This window comes from Ovis canadensis, chromosome 1 (genome assembly GCF_042477335.2).
Source record: "Ovis canadensis isolate MfBH-ARS-UI-01 breed Bighorn chromosome 1, ARS-UI_OviCan_v2, whole genome shotgun sequence".
Lineage (NCBI taxonomy): Eukaryota > Metazoa > Chordata > Mammalia > Artiodactyla > Bovidae > Ovis > Ovis canadensis.
The window spans coordinates 124,455,333-124,474,493 of NC_091245.1; the positions used below are offsets into that span (position 1 = coordinate 124,455,333).

The 19,161-nt window shown below is 49.3% G+C and overlaps 1 protein-coding gene across 6 annotated transcripts in view; it reads right to left on the minus strand.

Annotated features, from left to right (window-relative positions):
* Positions 1 to 19,161, minus strand: part of ITSN1 (intersectin 1) — a 242,598-nt gene that overhangs the window by 42,900 nt on the left and 180,537 nt on the right. For 5 of the 6 annotated variants that reach the window (XM_069548931.1, XM_069548932.1, XM_069548929.1 and 2 more), the window contains 4 exons: positions 18,058 to 18,179; positions 14,337 to 14,454; positions 12,215 to 12,406; positions 10,307 to 11,819 (listed from right to left, as the gene is read on the minus strand). In XM_069548931.1, coding sequence (XP_069405032.1) covers positions 11,818 to 11,819; positions 12,215 to 12,406; positions 14,337 to 14,454; positions 18,058 to 18,179 — 434 coding nt within the window. In that variant the 3' untranslated portion in view covers positions 10,307 to 11,817. Of the gene's footprint in view, positions 1 to 10,306; positions 11,820 to 12,214; positions 12,407 to 14,336; positions 14,455 to 18,057; positions 18,180 to 19,161 lie in introns of those variants that run through there. The other variant, XM_069548934.1, reaches the window with a different exon arrangement.

Consider the following 19,161-nt stretch of genomic DNA (forward strand, 5'->3'; position numbering starts at 1 on the left):
AGCTCAGAACCACCTAAGGAGACTTTAAAAAGCCCAGTGTCCCTGCTGTACTCCAGATCCACCAAATCCTACTGGATGGGGTGCGACCTCGGTGTCCATAACTTGCGAAGCTTTCAAGTGGTTCTGATGTGCAGCCAAGAGTGAGGACCGTGCCACGAAAGGGAAGCTTGCCTGGAAACAAGGTGCCTGATCTGGAAAGGGAGCGAGATTCAGAAACTAGATCTGTCCAGGCACATGCCAGATGAGGGTGGCCACACCCACTGAACCGAATGCAGCCCAAGGCAGGTCACTCAGGGCACTTGTCCAAGGAGATGTGATGGCTGTGACTGCAGAATGCCATCCTCTGAGGCCATCCACACCCCAGAGTCCAGAGAACCTCCTATGCTTTGTTCCCGGAGACCACACTGCCACCACCTGACTCCAGCGCCGGGGCCAGAGCTTGAAAGGTCACTCTGCTTGATGCCCTCATTTTATGGATGGGACAGTGGAGTCCAGAGACGGATGAAGATCAGGAATAACTTTTATGCCGTCAGGAATAACTTTTTGCTCTTGCTGTCTTGGGAAATGCAGACTCACCAGGAAATCGTGAGCTTCTAAAAGAGGGGGTCTGATAGTGGTCCATACCCACGGCTCTCCCAGTCCATTCCCAGATAGCCCAGTTGAGAGGAGACTCCCGTCCTTGGAACCGGAGACTGCTGGGAGCTGGTGGCAACCAGGCTGGGTCAAGGCAGCTGGTCCCAGGTTGACCAGTCCCAGGGAAACTCCAGCCCAGAGGCGGCTCTGGACACCAGATCAGATCAGGGTGGTCCATGGACAGGTGGGGACTTCTCACTGTGACGGAACTTTCTTCCCAAGGGTCTAAGAACAGCCTGGTCCCCTGCAGTCTCTCCTAACTTGGCCAACTGACCCCGCCAGAACACAAGAGACCACATGAGCCCGTGACATCTCTTGCTCATTTGTCAGTAACGGCAGAGAGGCACCCTGGTCCCTGCTTTCATGGAGCTTCCATTCTAGCGGAAGGGAGACAGAAAACCAAACACAGAATCAATACATAGTATTCAGGATGGTATAAGACTGATGAGGAATAAGTCTCACGATTAAGAAGCTCATTGCCTGGTCTAAGGTCTTCTCCTGTGGATTTATCCTTTCAACAGTGGCTTCCCCAGACACAGCTGGTACACTGTTCTAAGCCACATGCAGCGGGGAGACTGGACACCAGGGAGGGGGCTTTCCTTTCTCTCCAGCCTTGCTGGGCAGGAAGGAGTGAGCCTGCGGAACAACAGGGTAGAAACAGGACTGTTCACCCTGGACACTTCCTAAGCACCTGGGTGATACCCAGGTGGAGAGGCAGGTTCCACCTCCCGTCTCGAAGCTGACAGGGAGGACTTGGTGTCACACAATACTAAATACAAAGGCAGCTACCACTGCTATTGATTCATGTTTGTAGGTCTTCATGGGACAGGACCTGGCTCCCGAGAAGCTCACAGTCTAAGGAGGGAGTGTCTGTCTGTGTGTCAGTTTCCATCCACTGTTTATGTACAAGTGACTGGGACTCAGCAAAGCACTCAGACATGGCAGGTGAGTGGAGCTGGCCAAGGCAGCAGAGAAAGAAGGGGTGGAGGTGGGCAAAAAGCTGGGGAAGATGGGGTGAGGGCACTCAAGCAGAGGCCCACCAGTGGCGTCAGCTTCATGCAAGAATCTTGGAGAGCATGGTGATAGACGGTCTGGTTAGGTGAGACTCAATAGGCAAAACGAAGGGCGGGATGATGGGAATCCATCGACTGAAGCCTGAGCACCTCCTCCCACTGGACGTGCAGGCACACAGCACCCTGGGAGGAAGACGAAGCTCGGGGAGGTTGACTTGTGCCATCGCCAAAGCAGAGGAAGCCTCCGTGTCCATGCCATCTCCCAGCCAGGATGACACAGTGGGGACCGCTGATGAAAGCAGACCTCTCCATCACGCAATTCGGAAGTCAGATGAGACGGTTTTCCAGAGAGTGAGTTGGAAACCCAGTGGGGCATCAGAAGCCTGGACTTCTGTTTAGGGTTAATGTGGTGATCCCAAAGGTGGCTGAAAGAGCTAGAAAGAACATTAGACCATGAGGCGGCAGATCAGCCTGGGACTTCACCTGTTTAAGCACCAGTGTCTCCTCCCAGAAGCCAGAGTGGCTGCAGCCCCTGCCCCTGAAACCCGTTTTGATGTCAGAAACCTGGAAGGGTTTTAGGTTAACAGCAGTCACCTAATGATGGTCCTGTCAGCAGATCAGAAAGGAAGGCCCTGGTTGGGGAAGGCTGAGCACAAATGGGCAAATAGGTGGGACTAGGAGATCCAACCAGTCCATCCTGAAGGAGATCAGTCTTGAGTGTTCATTGGCAGGACTGATGTTGAAGCTGAAACTCCAATACTTTGGCCACCTCATGCAAAGAGCTGATTCATTTGAAAAGACCCTGATGCTGGGAAAGATTGAGGGCGGGAGGAGAAGGGGACGACAGAGGATGAGATGGTTGGATGGCATCACCGACTCAATGGACATGAGTTTGGGTAGACTCTGGGAGTTGGTGATGGACAGGGAGGCCTGGCGTGCTGCGGTCCATGGGGTCACAAAGAGCCGGCCTCGACTGAGCGACTGAACTGAAATGAGAGAACTGGGCCAGATGAGGGCTTCACATGGGCGGGAGAAGGAAGCAGGATCAAGCAGGGCCTCACAGATCAAATGCAAGATTTAGGACATCATCCCAGGAGTACTGGGACACCCCTGGACAATTTTAAGCAAAAATAGTTGCATGCATATGTGTTCTAACATTTACTTATTTCTTTGGCTGCCTCTGGTCCTCACTGCCTCATGCAGGAGTTTTCACTGCTGGGTCTGGACTCTAGTTGCAGTGCCTGGCCCCAGAGTGCACTAGCTCAGTAGTTGCAACATGTGGGCTTAGTTGCTCCGAAGCATGTGAGATCTCAGTTCCTCAAGGGATCGAACCCATATCCCCTACATTTCGAGGTGGATACTTAACTACTGCACTGGGGCAGTCCCAAGTTGTTGGGTTCTCAAAGTAACTCTCTGCCTGTGGTATGCAGAAGAGGCTGGAAGACGGCAAGCAGGGAGCAGGTACCAGGTAGAAGACTTGCATGTCTTTATGGAAGGAGCAGGAGAAATCCATCAGCCCTCAGGGCCTTTGCACATGCCATTCCTTGGGCTTAGATTGCGCTCGCCCTAAAGGCTTGCATGCTGACCCTCCATGCCCTCTGATCTTCCACCGCCTGTTGACTCTTCAGAGAAGCCACGTGCTCCAATCCTGGCCCCTCCGGCACACCCAGCCCGTTTCAGCTGGCTGCAATGATTCTGAAACGAGTCTGCTCCTCCTCCCGCTCCTGCAAGCTTCAGGAGCACGGGTGCCTCATCTGCTGAGGTTCTGCTGAGCCCAGTCTCGTCACCTGGATCTGTATTCCTCAGGCAGTATTCCCCAGGAAGGAGCAGCAGGAGAGGAGCTGTCTGCTAGAAATCGCAGGCAGGCTGGTCTCACGGGTGGTGTCCTGAGCCTTTGATACAGCGGTCGGGAGGGGGGTGGAGAGGGAGAGGACAGACAGATGTCCTTCTGCCCCTTGAGGATGGGGCGCGGGTCGGGGGGAAGGTTCCTGCTAGAGATCACACCAGCGGAGGATTCAGACTGTGAGGTCCTTCCCATTGGGGCCTCAGGACTCCAAGGTAACACCCCAGAGAGGAGGCGGAGGGGGTCTCCTGGCGGCGCCTCTGCTGCTGGGGCTGGAGGGTCAGTGAGCAGGGCAGAGGTTCCCAGGCCCAAAGATCCGGATCCTGAGAAGCACAGGGAGGCAGGAGGGAATTAACCTCCTGTCTTCAAGCGTGCTGGGGGCGGCTGCTCGGGAGACAGTACCGTGGGGAAGCAGCCCCTAGGGACACACATTCCTTAGCCAAGCCGCATGGTTGCTTTAAAAAAACACCGAGCTTCTGGCACGTTTGGGGGCCGAACATTCCAGTCTCTGTGGCAAGAGAACACAAGGCCCCAGAACGCAGGGATGAGAAATAAAGGACCCAGTGACTCAACGCCTGTGTGACAGGTTTATTGTGGCGCGCCGCCTGGGCCTGGCAACCAAGTCCACAGATGTGACATTTGAAAGCCTCATGCATTCCATTGGCTCTGTTGGCCTCCCTGCTGCCAACCAGCCGTGTGAAATCCGGGGCAGCTTCTCCCCCTCTGCTAGGAGGGCTGCTGAGGCTGGGGCCCGGGTGTCCCTGCACGTTTCGAGAGCACGGGAAGGTGTCAGGAAAAAAAAAAGCTGCTGGCTTTGACACGGGTGGGCCTCCCGCTGACACAGAGGGGGCCCCCCGCTCTGCACACACGTGAATGAGGCAGTCTGACAGTTTTCGGCAAAGCTGTCCAAGCTCTTCTCTCTGAAATCCCCATTTGCAAAAGCATGTCTTCTGAAAAGTCTTAAAATGCACACAATCTGTGAGCTGCCTGAGTTGAATGCAAGAAAGCAGGAAGTCAGTTAAATGCATTCCGTGATTCTCACCAACCAGGCACAAATGCCTCTTCTCCCAGCAATGGTGACAACAAGGCTAATATCTACCGGGAGCTTAATATCTACTAGGTGCTATTGTGATCTTTCCATCTGGACATGAGGAAACTGAAGCACAAAGAAGGTTAAGTAATCTGCCCGTGACCACACAACCCGTAAGAGGCAGAGCTGGGATTCAAACACTTGTGCTGATCTGCCATGTTGTACTGCTTCCTAGCCTCTAAAAGGGCCCAGGATACAGTTATGTGGCTCCCTCATGCTCCCCTATACTATCTCCCCAGAGGAAAATAAAACGTTCCAGGGAATTCCCTGATGGTACAGTGGTTAGGGTGGCTCAATGGTAGAGAACCCACCTGCCAATGCAGGAGATTCGTGTTCGATCCCTGGGTCGGGAAGATTCTCTCGAGAAGGAAATGGCAACCCACACCAGTATTCTAGTCTGGGAAATCCCATGGACAGAGGAGCCTCGTGGGCTATAGTCCATGGGGTCGCAAAAGAGTCGGACATGATTTAGTGACTAAACAATTACAGCCAGTGGTTAGGACTCAGTGCTTTCATTGCCGTGGACTATTTCAATCCTTTTGGGGAACTAAGATCCCCTAAGCTGCACAGCGCAGCCAAGAGAAAAGAAAAGGCAAGTTTTCCAAAATTTTAAAAGAAATGGAGCCAAATATTACACTAATATTGTAGATAAGTTGTGTTATTATATATGGCAGCCAAGGAATGAAAATTGAGAAGCGAGGCTGGGCACAGAGCAAGGAGGGCAAGGCTGTCTTTGGAAAATCCGCCTACAGTTGGGGTGAGAAGGACTAAAGGCTGAGGAGGCCAGTGGCGTCTCGAGCCTGTGTGTTGAAGGGGTTCGAATCCTTCCCTCCCATGGAGCCTCAGCCAGGGGAGGACCACACGAAGGGAAGGGAAACTGGTTCTCCACCTTTCCACAGCTGTAGCCCCTGATGAAGAGAAGGCAGGTGGCTCTGAGGCCCTGGCAGAGATGGGGCTGCTTTCTCAAAAGCACCAAGTGAGAGAGGAGCAGACGGCGAATCTGGGAGCTGCCTTAGAGAATGTCACTGCAGCTCCCGGACCCTCAGCGCCCTCAGCTACAAACTGCAGGCTGGATGCCCAGTGCTCTCCAAGATTCCAGCCTCACCGACTAATCTACCTGCCACCCCCCTGGCCCTTTCCTGTGAGGGGAGCCTGGACTGCAACAGAGTGGACTGGTGTGCATGAAAGCATGGGGCAGGGCCCAAGGGGGCAAAGGACAGCTTGGGCCTTGTAAGGGGAGTCACATTACGCGATGCTGAGTGGCACAGCATTCTCCATGAACAATGGCAGCTCCTCCTCCTGGGTCTGTTGGGAGAAGCTACATCTAGAAGGTGCTCTCATTTTTAAAGCACTGAGCGGGTGACAGGCAGGGAGGCCGGGGGCCCCAGGGGGCAGGCGGTAATAATCTGCACGTGGTAGATGGTTTTTTCTCCCTTCTCTACACAAGATGAAAAGAGGCTTCTTTTAATTCTGTGTTAAGGATATCTGCCTTGAGCTAACCAATGTATTTTTCTTATGGAAATGTTTTTCTTAAGCTATATTAATGAAACTATGTATTTGCTTTGCAACTTGCCTTTCTTCAAAATGGTTCTGCCTAAGCCTAACTTTTTTTTCTTTTCTCAAACCTTGGGCTGCTAATGGCTCAACAAACCAGTATTCCTGTCAATTGTTTTATGGCCAGGGTGGGGATGACACATTTCGTGCCATCCTATCTCAAAATTGCCTGTTGTGGAGGGGCCTGGTGAAACTCCCTCAGCCTTGAGGTGTCTCTCTTATCTGATTAATGGCTTTCTAACAGACATAAAACACCTTGCTAAAAACTAGCAAGGGGGCACTCCTTCTGTCCCCTTCTGACATCTGTCAGAAGCTTTCCCTATCTCTATTATACTTTAACAAAACTTTGCCACACAAAAAGCTCCAAGTAGTCAAGCCTTGTCTCTGACCCCAGATCAAAATCCTCTCCTCCAGAGGTCATGAATCCTGGCTCAACACATGGCTCGCAGCAGCAACCTTTCAACATGATGGGCTGAGTCAAAAGGAAGGGACACTTTCTCTGAGGCTCTGAAACTATATGCCAAGCAGATGTGGGAACAGCAGCCATCAGCCTCTGCCAGAATCTTTGATAAAGTTATACTTGTCTGCTTGCTGGTGGTACTGTGACCAAGCTACTGATGTGGGCATTTAACTTATTTGTAAATCACGATCTCTCTGTGTCTGTCACACACACACACACACACACACACACACACACACAACATTGCTGCCGCCGCTGCTGCTGCTAAGGCACTTCAGTCGTCTCCGACTCTGTGCGACCCCATCCCTGGGATTCTCCAGGTAAGAACACTGGAGTGGGTTGCTATTTCCTTCTCCAATGCAGGAAAGTGAAAAGTGAAAGTGAAGCCGCTCAGTTGTGTCCGACTCTTAGTGACCCCATGGACTGCAGCCCACCAGGATCCTCCGTCCATGGGATTCTCCAGGCAAGAGTACTGGAGTGTAGCATGCTTAATAGGAAGTTGTACTGACACAACAATTTCATGGCTGATTCTCATCTTCTATAAACAACATAAATTTTTGTGACTCAAGTTATACTATCTTTAAAAAAATGCTTGAGTTTTCAATTTAACGAACAGAACCTTCTTAAGAGGCAATGGAAACTTCTGAAATGGAATTGCCACACACCCAGGAAAACATTCTGGAAGTCTGCTTTTTATGTGTGGCGTTTTCTTAAAGAAAGGCCCAACAGAAGCCTGGCTGCAATGAAATATTCACATGGAGCTATCGTGATCCTTGACTTTATTATGTTTCTCTATCTTACCAGATCCAAAATATCAGACATTTCTAAGAAAGGGCTATTTTTCTGGACAGTTTTGGAACCGCTGGCATTCCATGCAGTTTCCATAAAAAATGCTCCTGGGTATTTTGGGAATGAAAAAGAATGAATAGGATTAGCTTATCACTTTGCTAGAAGGGAAAATGAACATTCACTGTCCTTCAGAAGTGATTTTCACTCTGCCAGGAAGCAGGACTGACTGCGTTATCAGGCCCGTTCCCCAGCTGAGACCAGGGCTGGCACGGAGACATGGCAATGCCCCAGCATCTCTGGTCCTCAGCCTCCTTCACTGACGACTGATGGAGCGGCTTTAGGAACAGCCCCTGCCAAGGAGACTTGCTCTGGGGAAGCTCACGCCTAAAAGCAGGGAAGGTAGACACAGCATGGTCTCCTCTCCAGCAGGGATGGATTGTGTGAGGAGAACCTGAACTCAGTGCTTTCCTGTTTCACTAATCCCCAGACCCACCCATTCAACAGGCATTCTTGAGCACCTATCCTACAGCATGCCCGGTTGTTTGAGTGTACTAGGTTGAATCACATGCAATTGCTGTTTTATAGGTAAGAATATTGGCAAATGTTTCATATGGATAAACCACTTTGATGGGCTTCCTAAACAAGGGTTAGCAGGTTTTTCTTCTGGTGGCACTCGAGAAGGTGGTGGTGGTTGTTGTTCAGGCATTAAGTCATGTCTGACTCTGTGACCCCATGGACTAAAGCATGCCAGGCTTCCCTGTCCTTCACGATCTCCTGGAGTTTGCTCAGACTCATGTCCATTGAGTTGATGAGGTTGTCTAACCATCTTATCCTCTCAACCAGAGAAGAACTCACCAAGCATTTGTCTGTTCACCCACTAACAGGGAACGTGAGCTGGGTCTAGACCGCTGTGAGACAGGTTAGTTTTACCCTACCGATGATGTGCTGTTGCCATAGTAATCCCGCTTAGTTTGAGAGGAACTACAGATGACCAGTTACCACTTGTTAGGGGATCTGGGCCTGCCCATTTTTCTCCCAGAACAGGGTGGACATGCAATGACATAAAGCTCTGTAACTTTACAAGGGAATGAATCCTTCCTTTAGACTGGCTTCTCCCAGACATCATTTTAAGCAGAGGCAGCTGGGAGCATGGGCCACGTGACTGCCTTCAGCCCTGTGGGTTCTGCTCTGCACAGCAGAGGCAGCCAGACACAGAAAGGCAAGTCAGAACTGCAAAACGAAGGCCCTCTCATGTGTCCATGTGCCTCTGGGGCAAAACTGTACTGAGTTCAGTCATAAAAATATTCACCCAGAGCAACCAGGGGAATATTGCCCACAGTAGCCAGAGGGACGAGAGAGACCAGGCTTTCTCAACCCTGGTACCTGTGACATGGGACCATGTTCACTGTGGGGGGCGTCCTGTGCATTGCATGATCTTCAGCAGCAACCCCAGCCTCTACCCACCAGAGGCTGTAATCTTCCTTCCCTCTGGTTGAGAAGCCCAGGGTCAGAAGGACACTATGATCAAATGTAAACTGCATGATCTGTGAGGGGGAAGGAGCAAGATTCCTAGGGACAAACCTGTGTCAACACAGCCTAAGAGGGTTGGTCTACAGACAGGGGGATGGAGAGAAAGAGTTGTGGAGAGGATTATCGAGGATTACCCACCTTGACAATTGCATCTCTGCCAGCCAAAACTTAAAAGCTGGAAACACTGACTTATACGGGTGAAGGGGGCAGGGTGGGGGGAAGGGCAAGAGACAGGGCTTTGCTGACCAAGGGGGTGGGCTGGGAGGCAGTGATGGGGATCTCTCCCTGTACCTTGGGGCCCCGGTATGACACTTCTGCCTCAAACAGCCCCTTCTCTTCCCAGCTTCATCCGGCTCCTTCTCATCCTTAGGTCTCCCTTCTTTCTGGAAGGGTTCCCTGATCTCTCCCTGCAGCTGCCCTTCCCAAACGTTGGCTTTGGATGTCCTCCTCAGGGTCACCTGGCATGCGTTAGCTCTCCTGGCACAGAATGCATCAGCTTCTCTCTCTCTCACACACACACCCCTCATATATTTATGTACATATATGTGTGCAGCAGTTTGGTTTTCTGTTTGTTCCTCCCATTAGAAAGTGAACTCCACGAGGACAGGGACCCCAGTCTTCAGTGATGGAGCAGCACTCTCTGCCCCAGAACCCAGAGCAGCATCCACACCTGGTAAGTCTCTCCCCACAACTATTTGCTGAACTGATGAAGGAACTCACTCTTCCACTGAATGGCAGGGGAGGACCAATAAGCGAGGTTCCTGAACGGAATCAAGCCCATGGTCCGTCATAGCCAACAGTTTCATCAGGGTGTACACCGGTCTGTTTCTGCAAATTCAACTGGAGCTTGCAAGGCAGACAGAGATGGCAAACAATAGCATGGAAGATGTGAAAGTTTCAGTATTTACTTACATCTGTCAGCTCAACAGACCCTTTTGTGATACACCTTTCAGGCAAATGTGTGGTTCTCTGAGTCACATTGCTCACCTGTCAATGTATCAATAGCACATACTGAAAGCCTGATGAGAGTTAAGCACAAAGTTGAATTGCCATCTTTATTTTTCCCTATTTTTGGCTGCACCATGCAGTGTGCAGGATCTTAGTTCCTTGACCAGGGATCGAACCCCTGCCCCTTGCAGTGGCAGTGTGATGTCTTAACCACTGGACCACCAGGAAAGTCCCGGGAGTTCTATTCTTCAAAATCAGTATTAGGAAGGGTACCTGTCTGCATGTTGATCAGGGAGGGGCGGGTAGCAGGGTAAGAGCGAGGGTCCCCATGGCATCTGTATCATAATGGACACGTGGGCAGCAGGCCACCTGCTTAGGTCTAGTCTGGCTGGTTCCCCGTCACCACTGCCACCTTCCAACATCAAGAACACAGAGACATTTCCATCTAACTTTTATATGAAGAATTTAATTATCTATACACATAACTAATTCAAAAGGTTGTATTACAGTTGTTAAAGCCGCAGGTTTATATATTTATATATTTTACATTCATATTCATGAAAATACTGACGCGCCAGCGAACAAGGCGGTGTCCGCGTTCTCGGCACCATGTGAGTGGAGAAGGACCGCTACACAATGGCCAGCACAGAGTCCCCCAGGGGACAGACGTAAAACAGAAGATCGCTACTGTTAAAAAGTCATTAGTAGAACCGCTAGGTTGTGCTTGAGGCTCCCTGCCCCCCCGCCCCGTTTTCTGTGCTGTCAGCAACGGCGTTTTTATTGAGAGCTTCCAACTAGTTTAAAAGACACACATGGCTTCAGCTACAACATCCAACACATCAACGGACCATGAGCTCCATTTCATATTAACCTGTAGAAATTCCACAGTCTAGTTAAAAAATGTAAACATTGGAAATTAATTGCAGGGAGACTCCTATACATTCTTTCTTGTCAAGAAAATTATTTGAAATAGTCATTCCATGAAGTCACTGGAATAAAACTTGGTGTAACAGAGACTAAGGCGAGATTGTAGATACTGTCGACCGTGACAACCTCAAAGGTATAGTCTACGGATTTATGGTATGAACATATGCAAAATTAAAAACCCCAAACAGAAAACACCAACTCAACCAGATAAATCTGAGACCGAACAAAAACACACATGCTTTCTCATGGGGCTACAAGGTCACTGTGCAAAATAAAATTAATGCAATATGATTAGAGCATCATACAAGGTAATAGCTTTTGCCATGGAAAGAACTAATTTCATATGTACAGGATGTATTATTACATGCTCAGCAAGGTACATCTGATACACACAAACAAGCACAAAACACCTTCTGTTTAATTGGCCTCATTCTACACGTCTTTAAAACAGATACACTGAACTTCTCTGTACTTCTACAGTAGGGGGCAACAACCCAAACTACACAATTTAGTTGATAACACTGGACAAAATGAAAAACAAAAAATACATCAAGTCTCAGATTTATGGACATTTGGAACATTTTTTTAATAGCACATGCAGCATTCCTTGATAGTGGGTCTTTTTGCAAAACCAAAATAGCAAAGAAGTCATTCATTTTTTTTTTATTAAAAGGCTAAAAGATTTATTGAAAAATAATTTGAAAACTATTGAAAGCACCTGTGCAAAGGTGGGGGGAAGTCAATTTGAGTCACTAGGAAAGCCACAAAAGGACCCACTACCCTGTGTATTTTTGTAATTTTTTGCTTCTCTCTCTGCAAGTAATAACTCAACATTGTCATCACATGCGACTAAGGTAAAATGAGGTAAACTGCTCTGCAGTGAGTTCTTCTACTCAGAAGGCAGTAGGTGATCATGCTGGAAGTCACATGATCAAGGCTGCATCTCCCATCATCCCTCGGGGCAGTGATATGGGATAGTGGGTCTCTTTGAGGACTTTCAAGCCTGAGGGGGGGGTGGACAACATATGATTCCTAGAAAAAGGAGGAAAACAACACATAAGCAAAACAAAACAATGAGCAAAATTCAAGCTAGGAAAATGAGTCAGGCATGTAAAACAGCATGGTGCCAAAATGATTAAAAAGGAAAAAAAAAAAAACAAAGAAAAAGGGGGGGAGGGGAGGGAGGGGACATGCTACAGAAGGAATGTTCTTAAAAAACCAAAAACCAAAAACAAAAAAACCAACAAAGCGAAAACCCCACGAGATAAAAGTCTTGCATTACGAGGAAGGTCTTCAAAGAGACTGTTGCGAATGCAGCAATGGTCTAGCTAAGTTCTGCAAACAGAGCTCAGCAGAATCAGAGCAACGCTGCACGTCTCACCGTGAGACGCCACTGAGGAGAGGCGGCCGGGCGCCGGGGCACTTACATTGCTGGCTGGGGTCCGTGTCCGGGGTCAGCTTCACGTAGTTGGACGGGAAGAGCCCCACCTGCCCGTGGACTTCGCCCTTCCACCAGTCGGGGTCCTCCTTGCTGAGGACATTGATGACCTGGCCCTTGCTGAAGGCCAGCTCGTCGTCGTTCTGCGCGGTGTAGTCGTACATCCCGATCACCTGGCACACTGCGGGAGACAGGCCCGGTGAGCGGGAGGGGGCGCGGGCTGCCTGAGGGTCTCCAGGCCTCCCGTGTCCCGACCGTGTCCTTGCCCGAAGAGGGCGGAGCTACCTGGAGGGCTCTGAGGGCTTTGTCTAAGTGTGGGCAGTGGAGGAAGCTGGAGGACTGGGGACCAAGACAACAGCAGAAACGGCAGGCCTCGCCTTTAGTTCCCAACCCATCTTCCTCTTTCAGGTGTTCCTCTGTCAGCAGAAAACGGGCAGGGACAAGGGAGAGCTACCAGGGAATCGCTTCTGTCTGAGGGCAGCGACGCTCCTTCAGGGTGCTGCCTCGGGATGGTGGCCCATCTGCACACGCAGCTGCGGGCCATGGGGACTCAAACCCAGCTCTTTTTTTACTTTCCTGATTTTTTTTGTTGGATTGTTTTTTGCTGTCTGTTTGTTTTTTTAAGGTGGAAGGTGATTACCAGCTGACCTCCAAAAAGTTCAACTCTTGTACTCAGCTGTGTCCGACTCTTTGCGACCCCATGGACTGTGGCCTGCCAGACTCCTCTGTGGGATTTTACAGGCCAGAACGCTGGAGTGGGTTGCCATTTCCTTCTCCATGGGATCTTCCCGACCCTAGGATCGAACCCACGTCTCCTGTCTCTTGCCGTCTCCTGCATTGGCAGGCAGATTCTTTACCACCAGCACTACCTGGGAAGCTCTTAGTGAAAAGGAAAACCAGTGCCTTATTCTGCTGTACTTTTGCGTCTCAAAATCTTATCTCCAAGAAGCAATTTCCACATTCAAGGACAATTCTCCTTTTCTCATTTTCCCTCAAACCTATAGGAGGTTATACTGTTTTTATTCCCTGGCATTTTTACACTTCAGAGAAGTCTGCCTAGTTAGCTGTTACCCCTGTTCATCTTTCCTGACCAACCTGTATACAGGCTCAGGCTTTAATGATGTTCCAGCTAATCCCATCCCCTCGGCAAACAATTTCTGTGGGTTTTAACCAACCTGATGAAGGGCACGCCACTAGGCCTCCCCAAGGGAGAGGAGACCCAGCGGGCACCACACCCCTCTGCCCACAGGAGGCCAGGGCTCAAGCACAGGGGCCCAGCTGGGGTCAGGAATCAGTCACAAAGTTGGCCAATCCTTTCATTTCTTGCAAAGGCTGCCAAGTTTTGATCTGATTTCACTGGGGATGTACAACACAGACATTTAGCCACAAGGTACTGGAAGGAAAAGCCTGTGTTTTCCACAAATACCACCCAAGATTCCATTAATGGCTTAAAGACCCAAAGCAGAAGTCGGCTTCCCTAACCTCACCCTCTCACACATTACCAAAACATCTAATTTGGTCTCTTCAATCAGAAGATAGCCAACCATCTCAGCTGCGGGGCCCTCTGTTCCCTCTTGGTCCCTTTAGGAGAGCGTGTATAACATCCTGCCCATTAAACGAAGCCCCTCTGTTCATAGGAAATGTCACAGGGGAGCTATTTCGGTCTTTACTGAGCAGCACATGACAACCAACAGACCCCTGTGGCCTCTCGGCTCAATCTCCTGACCTATTTAGACCCTGGCCATTTATTTTTAGGAGGCTCTTTTTGTCTCCCCCCAACCCCCCACTGCCACCCCAGCTCAAATCCCAATTTAAATAGTTGGAAGGAAATCAAGAGAAAAATCTGGCTTCAATAGCACAGCATTCAGGGCCCCTTTAGGAAGCTGGTTCCAACAAGGGCTCTGTTGTACCCAGCACAGCAAAGCTACTTAGATATTTGGTCCTTTTGAAAAACATATTCCATATCACATTTGTGGGGTATCAGCCCCCCCAAATACAAGAGGTGGTTACAGCCGATGTGAAAGACAACCTCCACCACTCCACAAGAGAACTGAGTGGGAGGGCTACCAGGAAGCACAGACCATTTTCCGAGCAGAGTATAAACCACTCACCTGTTGGGAATGCCGTTGGCTTCAGTGGGTCTGTTGGAGTGATTTTGCTCGTCCCAGGGCTTAAAAGTTTGACGTAATTAGCAGGAAACCAGCCTATCTGGCGCTTTTTCCCACGTGCCTAATAATAAAAAAAAATTACATTAAAATGTTTCAAAGGTTCATCCTCTTTCATGGTGTAGTTTGCTTCCGAACATGGTGCACTTATGCCAAGCTTACGCATAACTAAAACAGAATAACATCAATAGAATCTATGGATTACTACAGTACAAAACGAAAATAGCATAGCTGAAATTCAAATTGTGGCAGCCGTTGGTCGGCAAAGCCCGGAATGTTTTCCCATGAGCTCGATGGAGTCAGAGGACAGTGTAGCACTTACCGGACAGAAAACCCTGCTCGCTGAACAGCTCTCAGATGTCAGTATCAGGCTGGGCAGAGATTATGGTTTATGCCAATGTTATATAAGGATTTTAGGAATAATAATAATAATAATGGCAGCAACATGTATTGGGAGCTTCTTATGAGCTAGGCTTGTGTTAAACATCTAGTATATATGGACCTACACAACAATTCCAGAAGAATACTACTACTACAATGACCATTTCCCATTTCCCACTTTCACTATTCCCAGTTCTCAGACAATAAGAGTAGGGCTCAGAAAAGTTACGTGATAATCTCACTGTTACAGGCTAGTTAATGGCGAGCCAAGGTTCACACTCGCCTCTACGATCTTATGGATATTAACTGTACATATACAAGATGACGGACATGCAATACATGCAGGACACAAGGGGGCTGAGCTTGACCCTGACTTCAAAAGCCATCAAGCCTGTGTGATAGATGAGTCACGTTTCCCACTGTCAGTCCTTTCTCCTTCACTTTAATCTAATTCAACACAAAATCCATTCACTGAGAACTTACATGCTGGGAGTTGCTGGAAATGGACAGTATATGACTTGAAGGAACTTATAATAAAGTTGGTGAACCAAGACTTGTAATCCTGACATAATTCTAAGAGACAAAGACTCTAATTAGGGATGACAAGTGTCATAACTACCCTTCTGCACAACACCAGGAGCAGAGAATTCAAAACAATTTGCAGGGCACACATGCATGCCTACCCTCTAACCTATTCCCAAAATAAGAAAATAAAATTCAAAGAAAAGGAAGCTTTCCATGCCTCACCCTTACCCTCTTATCTGATTCAATTTGTCCTGAAGGATACTTCTGGGTTACTTTTAGAACATAGATCAGATTTCACTTTCTTTGTGGTCTGATAGACTTCATGCTCTTGGCTCAAGGACTAAAGCTTTTATCTTCACACTGAACCCACCCATGGTTGAAGCCACTTCTTTAAAAGTTCCCCCATGTTAATCTATCTGGTATACACTGCCGTGGGGCTCACAGTGATGCCACCATTTCCTGCATCTGTGCAGTTTCCCAAGGGCAGAACACAGAACTCACTGGAAACTTCTATTTTTCTTTTAAAATAATTTCTGTTATTTTTTGGCAGTGCCTCATAGCATGCAGGATCTTAAGTCCTTGACCAGGGATTGAACCCATGTCAGCTACAGGGGAGGTGTGGAGTCAACCGCTGGACCACCAGATGACGTTCCTGATGTCTTCACCCGTGTAGTCGCAGAAGACAAAGTCCGGTGAGAGCACCAGAAGCCCTCCTGGGCAGGCTACTGAGGGCTGAAGAACCCTCCCAAGACTCTTTCGCGTAAGGTACTAGGAGTGAGAGGACGAAGATATGGCTTCTGCCCTCAAAGAGTTGATAACCTACATGAAGAAGAAACATGCATGGGAAGCTAAGTAATAGTATTGGCATCAATACTAAACGTCAGGAGATGCTCAGGCATAGGGGCCACCATGGTTCACGGGAAGATGTCGCCTCGGGTAGGACGGTCATAGAAAGCTTCTGGAAGAAGTGGGATCTGGCCAGCTCTTGAGAAAGGGGCCGGTGGGGGGTGGGGAAGAGGCGGGAAGGACCATGTAGGGAGATGCTCTGGGCAAAGGCAGGAAGAAATCGGGGTCTGAGGCTGCTGTTTGTCTTCAGGAGAGTAGATCACCGACCGAGGCCGGAGCAGAGATGTCACTGTGAGAGCCAGACTGGCAAGATGCATGGAAGGGCAACAGGGCGCACCTGTGAGCAGGCTGAGGAGGGCCATGGGGACCCCCTTAAGTCTCAGAACAGGGGAGTCACCTATGGACGGGAAGGCCACTAGGCGACAACTCTCTACAGGAAACGAGACCACAAATCTGCGGAAGGCCTCCCCTACCCAATGAAGGAAGAGACATATTAAAAAGGGAAGGGAGGGAAGCCCTGGCAGTCCAGTGGTTAGGACACAGTGCTTTCACTGCCACAGCCCTGGTTCAATCCCTGGTTGGGGAACTAAGATCCCACAAATTGTGTGGCACAGCCAAAAAATATCAGTAAATTTAAAAAACAAAAAAATTTTTTTAAAGGATGAGGGGAGTGGATTCCAGGACCCCAATGGAACACTGAACCAATAAACTGTATCTTGTCTACCCTGCTGGATGGGGTTTTTAATGGCTGCCCAGCAGTGGGCTCCCAGGGGAAGTTCTGCCTTTGGCTACTCCAGGCTGTACCTTCTATTCCAGCCAAGATACCTTTCTTTAGTCCACCAGCTCACTCTTCACTCTCTGGCACTTTAGTTCCTAATTTTAATCTGCCTCATATACACAGAAAGTGCTGTATTTCTTTATTTCACCACAATGTAGATCTTTGCCTTCCTGATCAAGGTTTACCTCAACAGACTGATGAACTGAGGACAGACACACACACACACACACACACACACACACACACACACGCACACACACACACACACGAACTAAAACTGCTGTGCCACACAGATGTGGCTTTGACTACAGGCCACTGTGGCCTCACACCTTTCAGCACCGTGGAGGAGGAGCTCTGCTCCGGGATTGCTGTGACAGTAAAGGATGAAACACTCCATCGTGAGCTCTCTCCTTCCCACCACTCACCGTCTCAACTCAAGAACCCAGCAGATACACATACATCTTCAAAAGAATTCTCAGCTCTCACATTTCTGTTCCTGGCTGCCCAAGGCTTAGGAACAAACTGGGTTTACAGAACGTGGCATCTCTTGTTACACAAATGCAGGATTCAGACAGTGTGCGGGTATCTGTGCTTTCCCATGAAACAGGATCCCTTTGGTCAAGGCTATGGTTTTTCCAGTGGTCATGTATGGATGTGAGAGTTGGACTGTGAAGAAGGCTGAGTGCCGAAGAATTGATGCTTTTGAACTGTGGTGTTGGAGAAGACTCTTGAGAGTCCCTTGGACTGCAAGGAGATCCAGCCAGTCCATTCTGAAGGAGATCAGCCCTGGGATTTCTTTGGAAGGAATGATGCTGAAGTTGAAACTCCAGTACTTTGGACACCTCATGCGAAGAGTTGACTCATTGGAAAAGACTCTGATGCTGGGAGAGATTGGGGGCAGGAGGAGAAGGGGACGACCCAGGATGAGATGGCTGGATGGTATCACTGACTCGATGGATGCAAGTCTGAGTGAATTGCAGGAGTTGGTGATGGACAGGGAGGCCTGGTGTGCTGCGATTCATGGGGTCGCAAATAGTCGGACACGACTGAGCGACTGAACTGAACTGAGGATCCCTTTGAAATATTGCATACTGAAATCTGGGCAGGGGATTTTAAACAAATGGAAAAGACACTAACCTGTAGCTCTCCTTCCCACCATCCACCTGGGTTCTTTTTCCGGATCAGGATCAGCTGACCGGGGGCCAGGGTAAGCTGTTCAGGCCCCGTAGCTGTGTAGGAGGCAATGACCTGTGCGATTTCTGGAAAACAAGACCAAACATGGTATAGTGCATCGTTAAGAGTCAGGAGAAGGACAGCCAAGACACAGCCACCTCCCAGGCTCACAGGTAAACGTCCTCAAAGCCAGTGCACAGGGCTGGTTTTCTACTCAACGAAGAAGGCCCAGTGGGCCCCCATTCTCCGCAAGGCAAGTGCAGTGCTCCAGGACTGGACTCGCCTTCTGGTTCTGCCTAGTGTGCCCGAGGACCCCTCATCTCTTGGAGCCCACCAGCTTGCCCCCACAAACTCCCCACCCCTCCCCCTCCCCCTCAGGATGCCAACAGCTGGGCCTCATTCATCCCCACTGCCTTCAGCCCCCCACACAGGGCTTATTATTATCACATGGTCCACGGAAGGATGGTTGAGTGAATCAAGGAAGTCAAGTGAAGCCATTCCCCCTGCCAGGAACAGCAGAAAGACAAACTTTGTGTTCTTGAGAAGCCACCAGGGGCAGGCACTGGCTTGACTTCTACACTGTGATTTTCCTCAGCCTCTCTCTTCCGTCCTCAAGACCATTTCCCCTGTGGCTGACGCCTTAAGGGAGATCCCTGAATACCAGCTAGGGATCACATCAACAGCAGTTTACTTCTTTTTATTGCAAGTTAAAGGAGGATCCTAGAGTCAAGAGGGGGTTTTAAGCAAAACAGCAATTCCACACAGAAAAAAAAAATGAAAACAGTTCTGTACTTTTCCTGACTGAACAGCTTCATGGGAAAAAGTCCAGCAGTACCACAGACCAGGCTCTGAAAAAGTACACTTCTCCTGGCACAGGATGTCGACTACGAAAGGACAAAACCCTTCTCTGACTGAATTCTGGCGCATCGCAGGGACTGCCTTGTGAACTTCTAGACGCAAGACGGAACAGACTGTTCTATTCCTCTACGCTCTCTCCCCGTCGTAACTGTTCTCAGAAGACAGAGATAAAGACACAAGGAATGAAGTAAAGACAGACAGAAGGAGAGA